The following is a 17,997-nucleotide window of genomic DNA, read 5'->3' on the forward strand; positions in this document are numbered from 1 at the left end:
AATTACCAACTGCCCTGAAGATTGAAGTTCCCATTTCCAAAAAAGGGTTCTGCCATAGGAAATTAATCTGAATGGTAGTAATCCCCCTTAATGGAGAATTTAGTAGTGATACACACACAACCTTTTTCTATAGCATTTGCTAACACCTAATAAGAGCACCAGTGGTTCACCAAATTGTTCCCAAACTGGAGAGATTTAACTCCAGCAATTCACAAAATATAAAATGTCTCCTCTGGATTTTTTTCACTCCAGATGGGTCTCTGATCCTGTCTATTAGATAAAAGTTAGTGAAGCGGGACTGGGATTTGGGACTAGGATTTCTTGTATCCTGGCTTCTCCTCTCATCACAGCACCCTTTGCAGTCCTCTCGGAGATCTTCTGAAGCGGCTTTTGCAATCTTGGAAAGCAGCCAGCCATGATTTTTTCCATGGGGGCTGTGGGGATGCAGGATCGGATTCTGAAGTCCTCATTCTGAGATCATAGCAGTGTCTATGGCTTCGGAGAGGGGACACTGAAGGACCATATGATTGCTCTCTTAGTTACAATATATACCTGCAGCTGGGATTGTTTAGCTTGGAGAAAAGGTGAGCAAAGGGAAATATTTTTCTCCCTTTCTCATAATACTAGAATTCCATGGAGCTGATTGATGGAAATTCAGGAAGATAAACGGAAATACCTCTTCATACAGCACTTAGTTAAGCTATAGAATTCGCTACCATAAGACACAGTGATGGCCACCAATTTGGATAGTTGGAAAGGGGGGTTAGACAAAATCCTGGAGGATAAAGTATCAATGGGTACTAGTCCTGATGGTTATATCTCAGAGGCATTATGCCTATGTACACCAGTTGCCATGGAACATGGGCAGGAGGTGGTTGTTGCATTCAAGTTTTGCTTCTGGGTCTCCTATCAACAGCTGTTTGGCCACTGTATGAACAGAATGCTGGTCTAGATGGACCCTTGGTCTGATCTAGCATGGCTCCTCTGATGTTCTCCTCTCTATGTGTGTTTTTTTATGATGATGATGATGATGTTATGTCCCCTTAAAGAATCCTATACTAATGGAAAAGAAGCATCTAGGAATTAAATCTCAGAGAAAAAAATCATCAGCATATATTCCTTACAGAACAGGTTGTAAAAAAACACCTGGTCAATATCTAAAACTGTTTATTGTGCTATAGTACTAATGTACAATATATTTGTTTGTTGCGTTTACCACCCTTAAAACACAACCTGAGAAATGTGATCAACTGTTGTAAACTATTTGCAGAGGGGGGAATTGCCTTCTCACTTAAGCAAAACAAGTAATGAACCCTTTCAGTAATAGAGCTGGAATTGTTTAGGATTTTAATGCCTCAATTACAGCCTCCTGGGATTAAGAAGAGTTTTTCCTGGATTTTTTCCCTCTTGAGCAATACCAATTGCCATGACCAGAGACAGGATTTTGGATGTGATGGATATGCTGGAAGTTCCAGGATAACTATTTGGGAAAGCTTAAAAACTATTACTGGTATCTTTCTATTACTTGGCAACACCCAAGGTCAAGATAAATGCATTTTTGAGACTTCATATAGTCCTATTGCAACAGTGTGGTTTAGCTCAGTGTTCCTTATTTTTTTAGTAACACCATTGATGCACATGGCACTTCACAGAGTAACATAAACCAAAAAGAAAGGTCCCTGTTCTAAAGGAGGTTACAATATACATTTTGACAATGAGGGAGAAATAGTCATCTGGACTACTTTAATGCATGCATTCTTGAATAAGGCACCCTGTTAATCCCTGCACTCTGGTTATGGTAAATTACAAATTTGAAAGATGAGATTAACCCCTAGGAGAGGAGGATGTAATATGGTGTGGATGTGGACTGGCATTTGCTTGTTTCTACTTTATTGCAAGGAGATAGACAAAATGAATTTCAAGTTCCTGCCAGTTCCTATCATTCTATTTCAATTACAGGGGTGAGGGGAGGAGTTTGCTATGGCAGGTAAAGACTGTGTAGTTCTGCAAATAAAAGTGGCTTTATAAAGTATAAAACGTTATTTTAATGTAGTTCAAAACACAGAAGCTACTGCCAATCATCAAATCAAAGCCCAACACAAAATGAACTGGTTTCTGTTCATTTCTTAGAAGGAGCTGACATCCATATTTAACACAAATTTGCTCCCTTATTAGTAATTTCGGCTAAATGATTATGGGTGCAAATAGTTCAAATCTATTCCTTAGTAGTTCCTATAAATAAACAGCTAGAAATACGAAGTATCTGGAGATACAGTGTTAATCCCAAATGTCTATATTGTTACACACCAAAACGTAAGTAGATGAAACAGAACATTTCAATCTCCAGGGCAGTAACAATGCTCTCATTTACAAATACCAAGTAAAGGGAACAGAATAATGAGGCAAAACATCACATTTGTGCCCCGTTCTCTAGGGTTAACCTAACGTCAAGCATTTCTTCCCGCCTTCCACAAATACAAAGGTCTATATTCCCAGATTGCTGCACCTACCTTGTCAAGGAAGGTGGGGCGGTCCATGGAAGACTCTTTGGAGATCGGTGGTGGGCGGCAGCCAAGGGGTTTGGTGACCATTCCATTGTAGTCAGCCACTCCCATTCCACGCTTGTCCATTTCCACCTTCTTTTCCAGCAGAGCACCTGCAAATGGTAAAGGCAATGTAAAGATGTTGAAGTAAGTAAGATGACAGTCCTACTGATATAGCTATTACTATACTCTCACTTACATTGTTACATGTTGTAAGCTGAGATTTTTAAAATGCATTTTGTCTTTTTAAGGATTAAGTCTGGCATGGATGATAACTGACAACCAACCCAGTGCTTAGAGAAAATGCTGTCAGGAAAAGTGATGCCAATTTCCATTTCAGGTACAAGAATACTTACTCATGGCCTGATCTAGATTCATACTGTTACTCTTCAAGGCCTCTTCTGCTGGCTCTCTCTGCAAAAATGAGAAAGTGGGCTCGTTCATACCTAATACAATGTATAACAACAGTAAAAGTAGAGGAAAATACACCTAGCGCTCTCAGCCAAAAGGCGAAGTTAAAACTATTTTGTCTTACCACACTGACTGAATTACTTGTAAAATTGCAATGTAAATTTCTCTACAAAATTTGGAGCCCACAAGATCTTTTAGGAGCGATGATTAGAAACACCTTTAGACCCCTTCTTCCTCCATGAAGAGTTCATAACTTGGCATGATGACATTGTTTCTATGCTTTCTACACCTACTAGAAGTTAATACTCAAAAGGAGGTGGGTTGCCAATGCATCAGAAAGATAAAGGCAGGAGCCATTTTTGTGATTTAACAGCAACCTGATATGCAGGAATCAGCAGGCAATGCTTTTCATGGCAGAGAGATAAACATTATCATCTATGAAATGAGAGTAAAACTGGACCTGGGTTCAAGCTCTTTGCCTGCATGGGGAAACTATGTGGCATCAGGCAAGCCCTGATTACATCCCCTTTCAGCCTCAGCACCCCCATTTATAAACTGGAAACAATAGTGACTCCACAGGCTTATGGGGAGGTCAAACAAAATAAAGGAGGCAAAAAACAACACAGATTCCTAAATACTAACAAAGAGTTATCTTAAAGACTAACGGATTTATTATGGCATATGTTTTTGTGGGCTATAAACCATGTTATCAGACGCAAGAAGTATTACTGATAATCTCAGGTGTGTGCATTTGTATATATGTGTGTTGTACACACACACACACACAAATACACAATGTCACATGGCTGGGGTGGGGGATTGCAAACAGTGAATGAGGTCAGTAAAATATCTCGCAAATTACAAATGCTATATAAACACCCAGTAGTAATATTGGCCCCTTCAAATATTTCCTCACAAAATTATAGGGCTTGCCACAGCTTTCTCTACTTCCATATTCTACAGGTCCTTTGATTTCTTCTTCCCATTATCTCTGCTCAAAAGCCTGGTTTAGAATGATGCTGAATGTTTCATTTTTTTTGAATTTTCACAAGCATAAGCTTTCGTTCCAAGTGAGACTCGCAAAACAGGCGGTCAAAGAAGAACTGAGGGAATAAGCAGGGACCCCCAGGGAAATGTGCATTAGGATGGTGGGAGGGATTCCCACCTAATTTTCCTCAGTTATAGAAAGTACCCGAAGTGAGGCTCTGTGCAGGTGCAGAGCCCATATGTGTGATGCACAGAGACAATGAAAAAGAATAAGCTTGCTCTATGATAGTATTGGGTGGGTGTTTTTTTTTTTTTGTTTTAGAAATCTGAATATATACACAATTGATGGGTAATCAGTGGTTACCAACATACTAACAATATATTCTGAGAGAACCTCAGAACCCGGGCATATGCCACAAGGGAAAGAAGGCACACGAGGTTGACTCCTCGCGCACCCTCTTTTTCAGCAGAACTAGGGAGGATGTGCAATAGCATGCAAAGAGGAGAGGTTTAAACCTCCCCATCCCTCCATGCTGAGAAGAGTGTGTGTGCATGTACACATGCATGGGGGACAAGTATGTGTGCAGTGCATTCATGACTATGTGCACACATGCATGTCTGTGTGTGTGTGTGTGTGTGCGCGTGCGTGCGTGCGTTTGCTTGTGGTTAGCACCTGCATATGTCTGCGTGCTATGCCCAGATGTGGCTTTAAAGGACAAATAAGTTGTTCACCCCTGCTCTATTTATTCCAAAGCTCATCATGGGAGACCCCCCTTCTCCTCCCTTCCAGCTTTGTGGCAGGATTTCTCAAGTCATGCTGAGCAGGGGGCATCACCCCTGGCAAGTGGGTTTATAGATTCAATGTCAGCTTTTTGGCCTCTACAGTCACGATATGCTACGCAAACACTACTGCATGTACTGCATTTTGCCTATAGGCAGGATCATGACAGAAGTTTACAAATGAAAAGACCAACAACTTAATTTTCCCTATTTGATTCATAGACAGATAGGAGTACAGATGCTTTATTAGCTACATCAAATAAACTTTCAAAGTTCATTCTAAAATATGATGCATCCCTCACTTTATTATGGGATATCTAACTATATCATTGGAACTGTTGTAAATGCAGCCCAGAAAAGGAAGTTGTAGTATTCCAACTATGCATTCTAGTGAAACCTGCAGTGCAATCCTGTACATCTGAGTAGAAGATGTACAGGATTGCCTCAAGTAAGCCTCAGTTATTTCAGCGGAACCTACTCCCAGTTAAGTTTATATTGGTTTGCAGACTTAATGACGTTTATATGCAATCACAGTCATCTTACAAAGGTACAGAATACACTGGAACGTAATAAGTTACGCACTGGGAAGCCCATGTCTGTGAGCTGTTTTATCAGACGGTTCATGATCCAGGCCTCATCTTGCTTACTAGATGTCTTCATGCCCTAAGAGGAAAAATGGGAAGATGTTTTAACAGGGGAATCCTAGATATGCCTACTCAGACATAAGTCCGATTGAGTGGGTATAGGATTGTAGTCTAAATCAACTTTTTAAAAATATTTATAGCAAGGAAACACGTAGTCCAAATCTACATGAACACTTTCCTAATCAATACTGTATGTTCATTCAGGATATATTCACACACATAACATAATATATTCATGCGTCCTAACACTATGAATATTGGCCAGTTTGGACATAACACTAAAACATGGTTTAATGTTACATGCACAAGCTGCAATGAACCATGGGTTCACAAGGGCCTTCCTCTCCTCCTTTGGTGCACACCAGAGAAGGAAATCAAGAGTATATAATTTGAATTTTAAACTAATTTGCATTTTTATTACATCTAAACTCAGGGAACTTTGGTTAGTTTTAACTATAGTCAGTGAACAAACCTGGATAGTTAGTGAACAAGCCAAGAGTTCCCTGACTTTGAACATAACAGGAACTCTGGTTATGCTAACACTGAAAGTAGAAGCTTAACCTATCTTCTCTTCTTATGTGCAAAAGAGTAAGCGAGAATGTGCAAACCTGAGGCTAGCTGCAGATGTGACACTAAGTGTTACATCCAAACTTATAAAGTCATTTTGTTTCTGCCAAGCGGAAACATACTTGCACAGGTCTAAAAAAATCAGATGAAAGAGATAAGTAGTTTCTATCTTATTTGGCAGACATAGCAGAGAAACAGACCACACTCCAAACTTAGCACTTTCTCCCAATGGTTAATTAAATTTTAATGCAAAGATCCCAGAAAGCATTGTTTATAATTAGGGTTGCAAGCCACAATCTGAGAATAATCCATTTCATTTCTTTGCTGTTGACTGTATTAAAAACAGACTAAAACTGATTTCTCTATGAAGACTCCTACCAATTTGCTGATTTTAAAACCACAAATGCTGTTTTCAGAATTTATACAGAACTATGTATTTTGTTATTTTTGTTATTATTTGCTTTCGGACTTGTATGAGACAAAAAATAATTAAGAAATAAATAAATAAAATAAATCTATTACCAGGCCTGTGTAACATTTGATCCAGTAAACTAATCACAGCCCACCGAACATGTATAGTAACCCATCAGGGGACTCAGAAATCCTGTTTCTGATTTCCACCTTGTAAAAATGGATGGAGGTTGCTGACCAAGCCTAGCAAGCCTCAAAATATGCCCATTAGGCTAACATTTGATCACGAGTTGTGGACGTCTGATTTAATCAGAAGAACTGCAATACTGAATCATAACATTTCTATATTAACCTTACCACAGCAGAAGTCTCAGAGCTTGGTCCGAAATCCTACTTTTTAAAAGATTAAAATGCATTCTTGCATATACCAAAATGTAATACAAAAGTCAGGTTTCCTTTTAGAGCTGGATGAATGTTCTAATATTTCCTCCCTCCTGAGCATAATGCTAATCCTAAATGAGAATAACAATGTAAGTAGTGAGAGGGAAGGCCTCTGATATGACTTGCATTATTGTGGAAGGCATTATTCAAGACATAAAGTGAAGAGTGTTCAACGTCTTTTTAAACTAGTGGTCATGTCCACCAGCATCTTTAAAACACCAGAAGAGAAGCTGGTCAATGCCTTTTAAATTTTTATTTGAGAGCCTGATCTCAAAGGGAGTCAGAATAGAAAGTGCCTTGCAAATATGTCAACGGAGGACTGTAAATGGTTCTCCCTCCAGATAGTCACTAGAAGAAGCTATTTTCCAATGAACAGCTTTGATGGGGGTCATTGTACACACAATACTGGAGAAGAAGAATGATTTCTTTGTCAATATCAGTGTCAGAGCATAGTCCATCAAATGGCTCCCATTGTGTGTTCAGTCAGTGTTAACATAAGCATGCAGTCACCTGCTCTCTAGTAGTCTTTCCAATTGCTTTAAAGACTCCCACATATACATGTGGATCCATCAACAAGGCAGAGGGCACCTAACAGTCACTTTGTCAACAGCTGCAACTAGCCTCTTACTCAATAAGGTGACTGGAGGACTGACAGAGCAGTTGCTAAACCAAGAGCCAAATCACACATAGTATTCAGATTCAAAAGTCTCTGAAAGTCAACTATCCTCCTAATTGCTCCTTTGTTCCTGTAGTGCAGGGATTCTGTCCCACCCAAGAATGCCTTTATCAGATAATTATCTAAGACAGAATTAAAATCAAAACACAACACCTGCTTCCAGGACAGTGAGCAATACCAAATTCAGTGCATAACTTGCCTCATCTCATTATGGCCTGTAATACTCTAAGAGAGCACTGTCATAAAGTTCTAAGCTCTATCTGCCTTAGGTGGCCTTTTCATGGATGTTGAATTGCTTTATTTTAGTTAAGTGTGAGTGCGGCTCAGTGAGGGGGCAGGGGGAGAGACAACATCTGGTTCAAGAACATCTCCATCAAGATGCAATGGATTCTGTTAGGCAAAGGGTAAAATACAACAACACAACCAACAGTCTATGCCTGCTTTCCAACACCAGGCCCATATGATCAAAATAAGGGGTGGAAACTACTGGATATCAGTCTTTGTATCAGTCTGGTTGCAGTGCAGCGACTTTGATTCTTTCATAAAATCATTTGATGAAAGGAACCAATATTAAAAACATGCATGAACACTTTAGCTCCCATATCTAAGTGATTTTTTAAAAAATCTACAGTGTTTTAGTCCTACCTTTTGAAGTCCTTTCTTTGGGCCATTCCCCCAGGAGCTACAAGAGGAATTACTCTCTTGCGAAGCAGTGTTATTCCACATATCTCCTTCTTCATCTTCCCACTGACTTGTACTGAGATTTACTTCATCTCCACCACTGCCCCAGCCTTCTTGCATAGAAGATTTAGAAGCTACAGGAGAAATGCAGGATTTCAGTTAGCTTTCCTATACTTTAAGATCGAAATATCATACCAGCCCTGCACGTGCACGCACCCCCCGCCACTCTACTATTAAATAAAGTTGGAGAGTTTATGTCTGTCAGTTTGGCCTGTCCTCGGTTTTCTAACCCATAAAGCTGAACTTCAGTTTATGCTGAAAAGAGAATGCGCACATGTACTCACCTGGTTTGCACAGTGCTGGGGCAGCAGCTGGTGCGCTCACTCTTCCATATGTCCCTGCTGACTCAGCAGAGTTATCTCCCCACCCTGTACCACTGCTGGGGGGCTTCCCCCATGCTGAAGTGCCATTATCAACTGCAGCAGAAGGGGAGGAAGGCTCTCCCCATGAAGCTTCAGGCTTTGCATGGACAGCAGGCATCTCTCCCCAGCCTGCTGAAATCAAATTCAGAAAAGCCATGGTTAGAAGGAACAAAGAAACATAAGATTAAGTTTCCAGACTACGTGAAAGCATTGAACCCCTCCCCCAGCTGACAACTTGTGAACTTGAAGCAATTGATGTAAACAGGAATTAATTAGTCATATAAGACAGACTCATTTGATTTGCTCTTCCAGAAAGGAGATTGAAGAATCCCTGTGGCACAGTAGGAAACATTTGCTAAAATGATAAATTCTACTTTTTCCATAGATGTTTTCAGTATTTGTAAATGATAACTATAAAAAGTGGTGTCTGTCCCTTAATAAGAAACTGCATCTGATTCTTTCAATGACTTTGTCACAAGTATCTCCCACACCCTGAAAATAGCATTTCATTACAGCAAGAAGCATCAGTTCCGAGTAATCTAGTAGTTAGTAACGTAAAGAGTAATGTAGCATGCTTTAACTACAGTTTAGCGTTATGTCTGAACCTGGACAAACTCTGGTTACTCTTAATTATGGTTTAGGGCAGGGGTGGGCAACATGTGGCTTGGGGCCACATGCAGGTCTGGCTGCCCCTTGAATAACTTTTCTTTTTTTAAGAAACAAAATGGAACAAAATGGTAGGGACTAAATTTTAGTGCCCTGCTGCCACTACTGAGTGCTAAAAGTATCAACTTTTGTTTGATAGCAAGCTAAATGTAGCCTTTTTAGTATTACTGAGCGTTATACAGCGGTTTGCTGCTGAATTTCAGCAACAAAGCAGTGCTTTTTTATTTTCATTCCCCCCCCCAGTGCAGACCATGAAGAAAAAAAGGCTCTTGACACGCCCCCCCCCCCAGTTACCCACCCTTGATTTAGGGAAACAAGCCAACCCCAAATCATGGTTTATGATCCTAGCCTGTTTCCCTAATCCATAATTAAGATTAAACACAATTTTTGGTTCGGACATACTGAACAACCATGATTAATTGAAAATGGAAGTGAAAGCTTCCGATCTCCTTCTTACAGCTTCACCAAAAAAGAGTGGAGGATACACTGCACAAGTCCAAGGCTTGTGCAAGTAACACTTAAACATAGTAGAGCATTATATGTCTGGACCAGATCGGTATATGTTAATACCTTGGCACTGTTAACTTACATTGCTTATATCTTGCTCAGTATAAGGTTAGTTTGCTCTACTGTTTTAGTCTTACTATTCTATAAAATGAGATGTGGAATCCTTTTCTTAGGCAGCATGACTGAGGTAAAATCTTCGTTGTAGTCCACATTTGCTTGCTCTTCTACAGTATTCTGCCTACCACTCACCATTATCTTCAGGGTTTTTTATATATATAATATGCCTCTTTGTGCAGTCTGCTTTCTGGGGAGAGGGGAGAGGACATATCTGCATTTAAAGACCTGCTCCCCAAAAGAAATGAAATATCTGTGGCACAATTTGTTTTCAGGCATCCTGCCTTTGTATGCAGGTTGCAAGGTGATGCCTACCTTTTTGACCATTACCATGGGAGGCAACACTGCAAGGTCAAACATCATGCTGTTGTTTACCAATGCCTTGCTCCAGTGCATAGATCTGTTGTTGATAAGTCACAGACAGCCTACATCATTCTACTGATCACCTGGCCATGAGCTAGGTGTAGAGGGAAATTAGCTTTTAGCATCAGGCTGACTTTTTTTTCAGACAAAGTTATGTAGCGTATTTCATTTTAGATTCTTAATTTTAATTTATTTTGGTGGAACGCTTTAAAATACCAATTTCCAAGCCCCTTATTCAAAGACAAAGAGAAGAAGAGTTAACACTGCGCTACCTAGGGCTAGATAGCGCAGTTTAGTACCCCAAATTGGGGTAGGCAATTTGGTGTCCTCCAGATGTTTTGGACTAAAACTCTCAAAATCATATAGGAGTTGTAGTCCTAAACATCTGGTGGGCATCAGGTTGCCTCTCCCTGATCTAGAGAATACAGTTTGTTAATGATATGCATTCAAAGGAGTTTCCTCAAGACCTTGGTCCAAATCCCTGCTTAACTATCAGCTGGAAAGGTTCGGATAAGTCCTTATCTCTTGGTCTGTCTGCAAGACAGAGGAGTGACCTTAGAAGCTTACTGTGAAGATTAATAAGGACTGTGAAACACCTTGTATGTTAAAATAGTATAGAAATGACCAAGGAATGCCAACAGCAGCAGCTAGTTAGCAACTTATTTGTGGTTTCACATTGTTGATATATAATGTGTAGAAAACACATTTAAAACACCAGAAAACATCCACCAAAATGATCACCACAAAGAGAGACCATGTCCCAAGGTGCTGATAGTTCTGGATTTATTGAGAGAGAAAAGATAGAGTGGATTTGGGAATTTAAAACTTTGTCTCCACAAGATTTAAATGAAGAATTGTATTTCTTTCCCCCTTTGTAGTTAATGTGCATTTTTTAAAAAAATCTTTGGTGATACTCTCTAAGGTTATTTGCTGTTATTTGGCAATCCTAGAGGGATTGGTAACACCAGTGTTTTCAACCATAAAGCTATTTTTCACAAGTTACTTTTGCTGCTGCATTTGGGTCAATGAAGCATACAACTTTCAGAGAACTCTGGAAGTATTATTAATACTTTTAGCTACATGTAAGTATATATATGTTAGACTTAAGGTGTCATGTTTTAGTTTTTTAATTTTGGTGTATTTTTTCATTTGTTACATGATTTTTTCATTTGTTTACTGTTTTACTAACAATTTTAATGAATGCCATAAGCATGTTGTTGTTTTTTGTAGGCAGCCCATGAAGAAGGCTCTTTGGGCTGAAATATGCCTGTCTCTTTGTGGTATTCATAGAGTGCAGCAACCAAATCAATCTGATTTGGATGTCCCTATCTAGAGAACTTTCTATGATTTTATCTTAGGAGTTAATTATTTGCACTATTCTTCACGTTCTGAATGTGTATTTCTAGAATCAAAGCAAAACACAAAATAACAAAGAAACAGCAAACTATGATAAGGTATGTAGGCATAAAATTTAGACATATCCACCATTTTCTAGTGCAATAAAGAGTTATGCGATTGTTGGGACAAGCTTGATTTACAAAGATGTTCATGCAGAGCACCCCCTTACACTGAACAGAATAGGGCAGTTTTTCCTGACAGTCAGGTCCGTGCTCCCTGAAGCCCCAAGAGCTTTGAAATGCAGCAATCATATGTTATTATGATTTAATCGGGAACCTCTCAAATTCCCATTTCAGCTGTTGTCATCTGAAAATTTTAATTTCTGTATTAGAGATATTTTCTTATACACAGAAAACAAAATTTAAAAGACGTGACAATGACATAAGAATACAGAATTTTCTCTCCCATGGCTCTGAATAAGGGCAATGTATATTGTATAATACACTATGATACGTTATGGTGCTGATGATGGGAGTGAAGCTCTCTGGTCATGACTGGAGAAGCTGCCCTAATCTTTCACAGAGGCAGAAGGACATCTGGGTGATTTTAGTCAAGTTGATCCTAGAGAGGAGCAAGGCAGGCAGAAGGGTTTAGAAAAACTTGTGGGGAGAACCTGAGAAGCAGTAGACCAAGGGGGAAAAGGGTCTAGGGGAAAAGGAATTGTTCCTGATGGAAAGCTGATGAGATAAGGCCAAAGTGGGGAGAAGAGGTAAAACTGGAGATATGGAAGAATGGCCAGGAAGGAAAAATTCTTCAGGTTAGGGGCTGTAGAGGAAAGGAAATGTAAAGTTCACATATAGAGTTGAAACTATCAGCCACATTTTCTGGGAAACTTGGATTGAAGGCTTTCTCATTTCTGCCTTCATTCTGTAGTTGTATATTGGCATACATATTGGCATAGAGGAAATTAAGTATAATTAAATATTAGAAAGGAAGCTAGAATGCACAATTTAAAGAGCTCCCAGCCTTTGCAACAGTATATTTAACCTCAAGCTGAACACTGCAATTTCCACTGCAACATGTATTCATTTATTAAGTAAAAAGAAAGAGGGACCAGTTTCCCTGGGTTCTCTTTAAATTCAATAATAATGATTAATCACTACCAATCTGTAATGTATAAGTCATTTTGTTAAATACATTGTGTATTGAGCCACATAATATTATGTAAATTATTACTCACAACAAGGGAATTCATGCCCTGGCAAATTAGTTGTAATTACGTGAAAACAATAACATGCGTTAAGACACCCATAGTTTGTAAAGTTCTCAAGAGATCAAATCAAGTGCAAAAAATAGCAGAACTGATCACAATGACGATTAGTTAGAAAAATCCATAAATAGTAACTTGGGCATTGCTGGCATTTGAATCCCTGAAACAATTCAAACTCTACTGGTGATTTAAGAATAGCTATGTGTATTTGCATTTCTTAACGCACACACAAAACAATTCAAACCAGCAAAGCGTGATATTATGAATGATGTTTCATAGGCCCACAGTGTTAGGCACACAGGTCTCTTTGCAGGCACTATATTGAAAGAAGAGGGTAACTGGTATCTACTGAAAAGGATAGGTGGATAAGAACTTGTTTTTGATTATCTGTAGTTTGGTTATTTGTACACATACTCTCTCAAAATAATATGACCCTTACACTGAAGCATTCCTTGGTGACCTAGACCAAGAACCATTCCATAACATTAATTTGCTTTGCCCCAATCTTCAGGTAGACTTAGCTTAAGAAGAGCTATGCTGACTGGTTGTTGATATGACAGCAAAGTATGGTTAATTTCAGCATTCCCCAACCCAGTGGCCTACAGATGTTTTAGACAACAACTCTCAGCATTCCTGACTATTGGACATGTTGGCTGGAGCTGATGAGAGTTGAAGTCCAAAACATATGGAGGGCACCAGGTTGGGGGAAGCTGCTTTATTTCATTCTAGTTTAAAGGGTGACAAGTAAAAGATTTATAGGGACACAAACTTCCTGATCTTCAGAATCCAGAAGTACTTCTTCACACAGAGCATGGTTAAATTATGGAATTCAGTACCACAAATTGTGCTAGCCACCAATTTGGATGGCTTTAAAAGGGGGTTAGATGAATTCATGGAGGAGGAGACTATCAATGGCTACTAGTCCTACTACCTCCGGTATCAGAGGCAATAAGCCTATATCCACTAGTTGCTGTGGAACATGGAGGGAAGGTGCTGTTGCACCCATGTCTTGCTTGTGGGTCGCTGGTCGACAGATGGTTGGCCACTGTGTGAACAGAGTGATGGAGTAGATAGACACTTGGTCTGATCAAGCAGGGCTCTTATGTTCTCATCGTGATGTCATACACTAGTTATGAGCTAGAACAAGCAACAATGTTCTTGTACATTAGGAAAATAAGTGCTACAAATATTCCCCTAAATTAATGGAATACAAAGTTCATCAAACATCATTTGGGGCATTTGGATCCATGGGAATAATTAAAGGTGGATGACATACTTTGGATATTTGCTTACATCCCAGAAGTATTTGGGCTGTATACAGGTAGAGGATGGGTGGAGGTGGAATTACTTTTTGCAAGGGGCAGTGAGAGGTAATTTGACATTTCTCTCTTACTTTGTTAAGTCTGCACGGTTGCGAGAAGTAAGCTAGAGAAATGGCGAACTTTCTTATTCCATAATACCCTACTGTACGAGAAGTATGTCCTTGCTAGAGAACCACTTGAAAATAAATCACAGAGGAATCAGAAGATAGTCAACAGAAACTCATAGGAGACCCCAGAATTGGCACATCAGTAAATGAAAAGTTTTGTGCTGTCATCTTATTTGCTGGAACCAATAACTTCTGGGGAGTCTTTATGTCCAGTCCATCTAGGGTGGAAAACTCAAGCAGCTTTATATCCAGGTTTTTACTTGTTTATACACAGCTAGGTTTCTTTTGTTACCATGCAGGATGCAAACTTCCATTCCAGGAGTGGCTATATCTCAGCAAAGGGTCATCATCCTATACATACATTAGGGGACAAAAGGATACTTTAGGTCTAGAAGTTTTTTTAAAAGTATTTTCCAAAGACATCCAAATGATTGCCTTTAAAATAAACCACCTAAATTAGAGTTTGTTTTGCCTACCTCAGGATGCTGTATTTTAGAATCTGTGCCAAAAAACGGTCAACTATATTCTCAAATAAGAGTGGGGAAATTCCTACTTTTTCTTCAAAGGTGCAAGAGAAGAACTCTTGAAATAAATGAAGTTTCAAAGATACTCATAATAAAATCCATCTATTCTTTCCATGGGTAGCTAATTCAGAACTGGTAGAAGTCCACCATTTCAAGATTGGCTCACCCTGGGGGAAGGTACATTAGTGAAGGAGATTTAGCACAGAATTTCCCATTTCCCTCCCTAGAGCTAGATGTTCTGAATGACTGACCTGAGGGTGGACACTGAACACAGTACTGGATATTTAAAACTCTGTCTCCAGTTCTACAGGTCTAAATGTCTTTCACATTATCTAAATGGGAGGTTAATACATTAAGAAATATTAAGCCTGCATTGGCTGAAGAGCTCTCCTCCTTTCTCCAACACAGTGGATAGCACTGGCCCACAGAAATATTCCATTTTGAGACAATGAAAAGTTTAAAACTTAATAGTGCATCATGCATATATGTCTCATGTATAAATACAAATCTATCACAAATAGATTCTCTTAGTCACTGAGGGCACTTAAATGGCTAAAAATAAGATAGGTTCACATATTATTAAGATTGTGATATTATATTACCACAGTTTTAAGTTACATTCAAATTGTGTGTCTTGCTACCATGCTAGTTTCCTTTATGAGAAGGACTACTAAGCCCAGATGCATAATTCACTATGGGTTGGTTCTGAAATAGTGCTATAATGGAAAGGTGTAAACAATTTTTCATCACTATGCCCAACTCCAATGCGAGCAGGGCCTGTCCATGTGATCTTCTCCCTCTCTGGGTAACCAGGCAGTTGCATGGGAGGTTTTCTGTAGAGTGGAGATGAGGGGCTCATATTGTTCATCCACCAGTGCAATTTCATCACTGGCCCCTGGAGAATATATGAACTTAGGCCAAGTTAATAACTAAGGTGGGTAATATTATCCAAAGCATATATGTGAGTTTCTGTCAGAAACCTGAAAATCTATGCATCCATTTTAAGCAGAACATGTTTCTAGGCAGGGCCACCCCTTCCGTAAGTCCTTTGTCTCAGGCAGAGGATTGGGAGAAGTGGTGGATCAGGCTGGGGTGGGTGCACCCCGATCTGCTGCTGCTCTTGCCTGCCACAAATACAAAAACAGCGAAAGCCTGTTTCGCTGCTGGTTTGTTGTGATGGTGGCAAATGTTTTTAAAGTTTGAGAGCGCTTGTATTGCTAGCAGTATTGCTACTGCTAGTGTGGCAGCAAACACTAAACAAATCTGCAGGTTTATGGAGGGGAAGGCCTGCCTCAGGGGGAGCGTCTTGCGTAGGCCTGTTTGTAGGCTTGTGGCTATAAAGAAAAGCCTGTAAATATGAGTGCAGTAGATAGCTGAGAATATTTGTCTCTCACCCCCAGCCTCAGTCAGAGAGAAGGGGGTTATTAGTGCCTTGTTTTTTCTCCTCTGTAGCTCCCAGTTCATTCCCTGACTGGAGACAGAGTTCCTACTACCTTCACCTCTTTCTTAATTTGTCATTTATACACCTGTATTATCAACTGTTTATTCCTTCCTGTTTGTTATGCTGTTTTTTATTTCTACTGTTTGATGTAATTTAATATTGAATTTTATTCTTTCAGTTTTCTGTGAGCTCCTCAGAAAACATTTATTTTTGGGTGCCCATGTAACAAATTAAGAAGTAATTTAAAAATTCAATCCACACCAGCTTTCTTTCTCTCTTTTTCCTTGCTCATGAGTAGGCCCTTATTTCTAAGCTGGCTAGTGAGGTTTCTTTCTGGCTCAAGGGACCCAGCTGCCTAGGGGTGCACACTGCTGCTTCTCATGTGGCTCTCTTCCTCACTCTGCCTTCTCTCTTCTTCTGCTATCCCTGTCGTGGGCCCTATTCATGTATCTCATGGCTTTAGCAATGCCTACAACCATTATGCTTCAGAACTTCTAGGGCAATTCACAATGGGGTCACTCCATAATGAGCTATGCTATGTATGAGAAGTATGTCACTATATACAAATTGAGGCAATTGGTCCTGGAAGTCATTAATTCAGGTTGCCTGGATAGCCTTGACCAAATCACTCTTCCTCACTCTTAAATACCGATATATATCAAATTAACAGCACCCACAAACATATATACTGAACAATACAAAGGTGAGCTACTTGTGGCCCTCCAGATGTTGTTGGACTGCAACTCCCATCATCCCTCATTATTGGCTATGCTGGCTAGGGCTGATGGGAGTTGCAGTCCAACAACATCTGGATGACCATTGCTCAGCCCTGAAATAATAAAATCCTAGTATCTTACTAATTGTACAGGAGAGCCACTTTGAGGGGTGAATGTAGAGTGGTGGCCGGGGCCATATAGTTACCAATCCACTCAGCCACATCCCCTCTTGCTTCAGGGTTGAAAACAGGGGAATTCAATAGTACTTCCTGGGGGGAAGGAGGGGCTTCAGTTGCTGATCTCTAAATAATAGGGGGTGGAGCAGATCTCCCTGAATTTATTTATTTATTTATTGCATTTCTGTACCGCTCAATAGCTGAAGCTCTCTGGGCGGTTCACTGTTTTTGCACCAAGGAAGTGGGAGTAAAACAAACAAACAAACAAACAACTTTTGTTTTATATTGGAATAGTAGGTGTTCCATACAAATATAAAAATACAAACCTAAAATCCTCCTTCCCAAGTGATAATGTCACTACTCCAGTGACAATGAGCTTGAGTACAGGCAACTGCCTGCTACCTACCTATCTCAATGTGAGGAAGACATAATACGATCAGTAAAGTCAGGGTTCAAAAGAGGGGAGTGTTTATAACACACCCTACCAAGTCTGATCAAAGGGTTAATACAGCATTCTTAAGGCAACATTGTTACAAATATATAAGAAATGGGGAAATCCCCATCCACAATGGATGAGATCTCCTGCAAAAATGGTTTCTCAAAGACTATCAAGTGAAAATGGCCAAAACACAGTTCCATTGAGTAAACAAGCAGCTCTCCATAGGAGCGGTATTCTTCTCGTAAAGATCCAATAAGCCAAAACTTAGTAAGACTACAGAGGATTATTGAAACTTACTTTCTTTACTGTAAAAAACCTGGAAGTTTTAACAATTTGTGTTGTGGCATGACAGCACAAATCACAGCTGATTCCTTTGTTTAATAAACAAAAATGAAACATGTACTTTTCTATTTCTCAAAAAAACCAAAACCAAAACCACTTTGTATGAGAT

At 39.6% G+C, this 17,997-nt stretch overlaps 1 protein-coding gene across 5 annotated transcripts in view; it reads right to left on the bottom strand.

Annotated features, from left to right (window-relative positions):
• TNRC6C (trinucleotide repeat containing adaptor 6C) overlaps positions 1-17,997 on the bottom strand; it is a 544,733-nt gene that overhangs the window by 33,640 nt on the left and 493,096 nt on the right. For 4 of the 5 annotated variants that reach the window (XM_063120371.1, XM_063120369.1, XM_063120372.1 and 1 more), the window contains 5 exons: positions 8,486-8,695; positions 8,106-8,275; positions 5,304-5,384; positions 2,900-2,957; positions 2,511-2,656 (listed from right to left, as the gene is read on the bottom strand). In XM_063120371.1, coding sequence (XP_062976441.1) covers positions 2,511-2,656; positions 2,900-2,957; positions 5,304-5,384; positions 8,106-8,275; positions 8,486-8,695 — 665 coding nt within the window. The remainder of the gene's footprint in view (positions 1-2,510; positions 2,657-2,899; positions 2,958-5,303; positions 5,385-8,105; positions 8,276-8,485; positions 8,696-17,997) is intronic. The other variant, XM_063120370.1, reaches the window with a different exon arrangement.

This window comes from Elgaria multicarinata, chromosome 3, assembly GCF_023053635.1.
Source record: "Elgaria multicarinata webbii isolate HBS135686 ecotype San Diego chromosome 3, rElgMul1.1.pri, whole genome shotgun sequence".
Classification (NCBI taxonomy): Eukaryota; Metazoa; Chordata; class Lepidosauria; order Squamata; family Anguidae; genus Elgaria; species Elgaria multicarinata.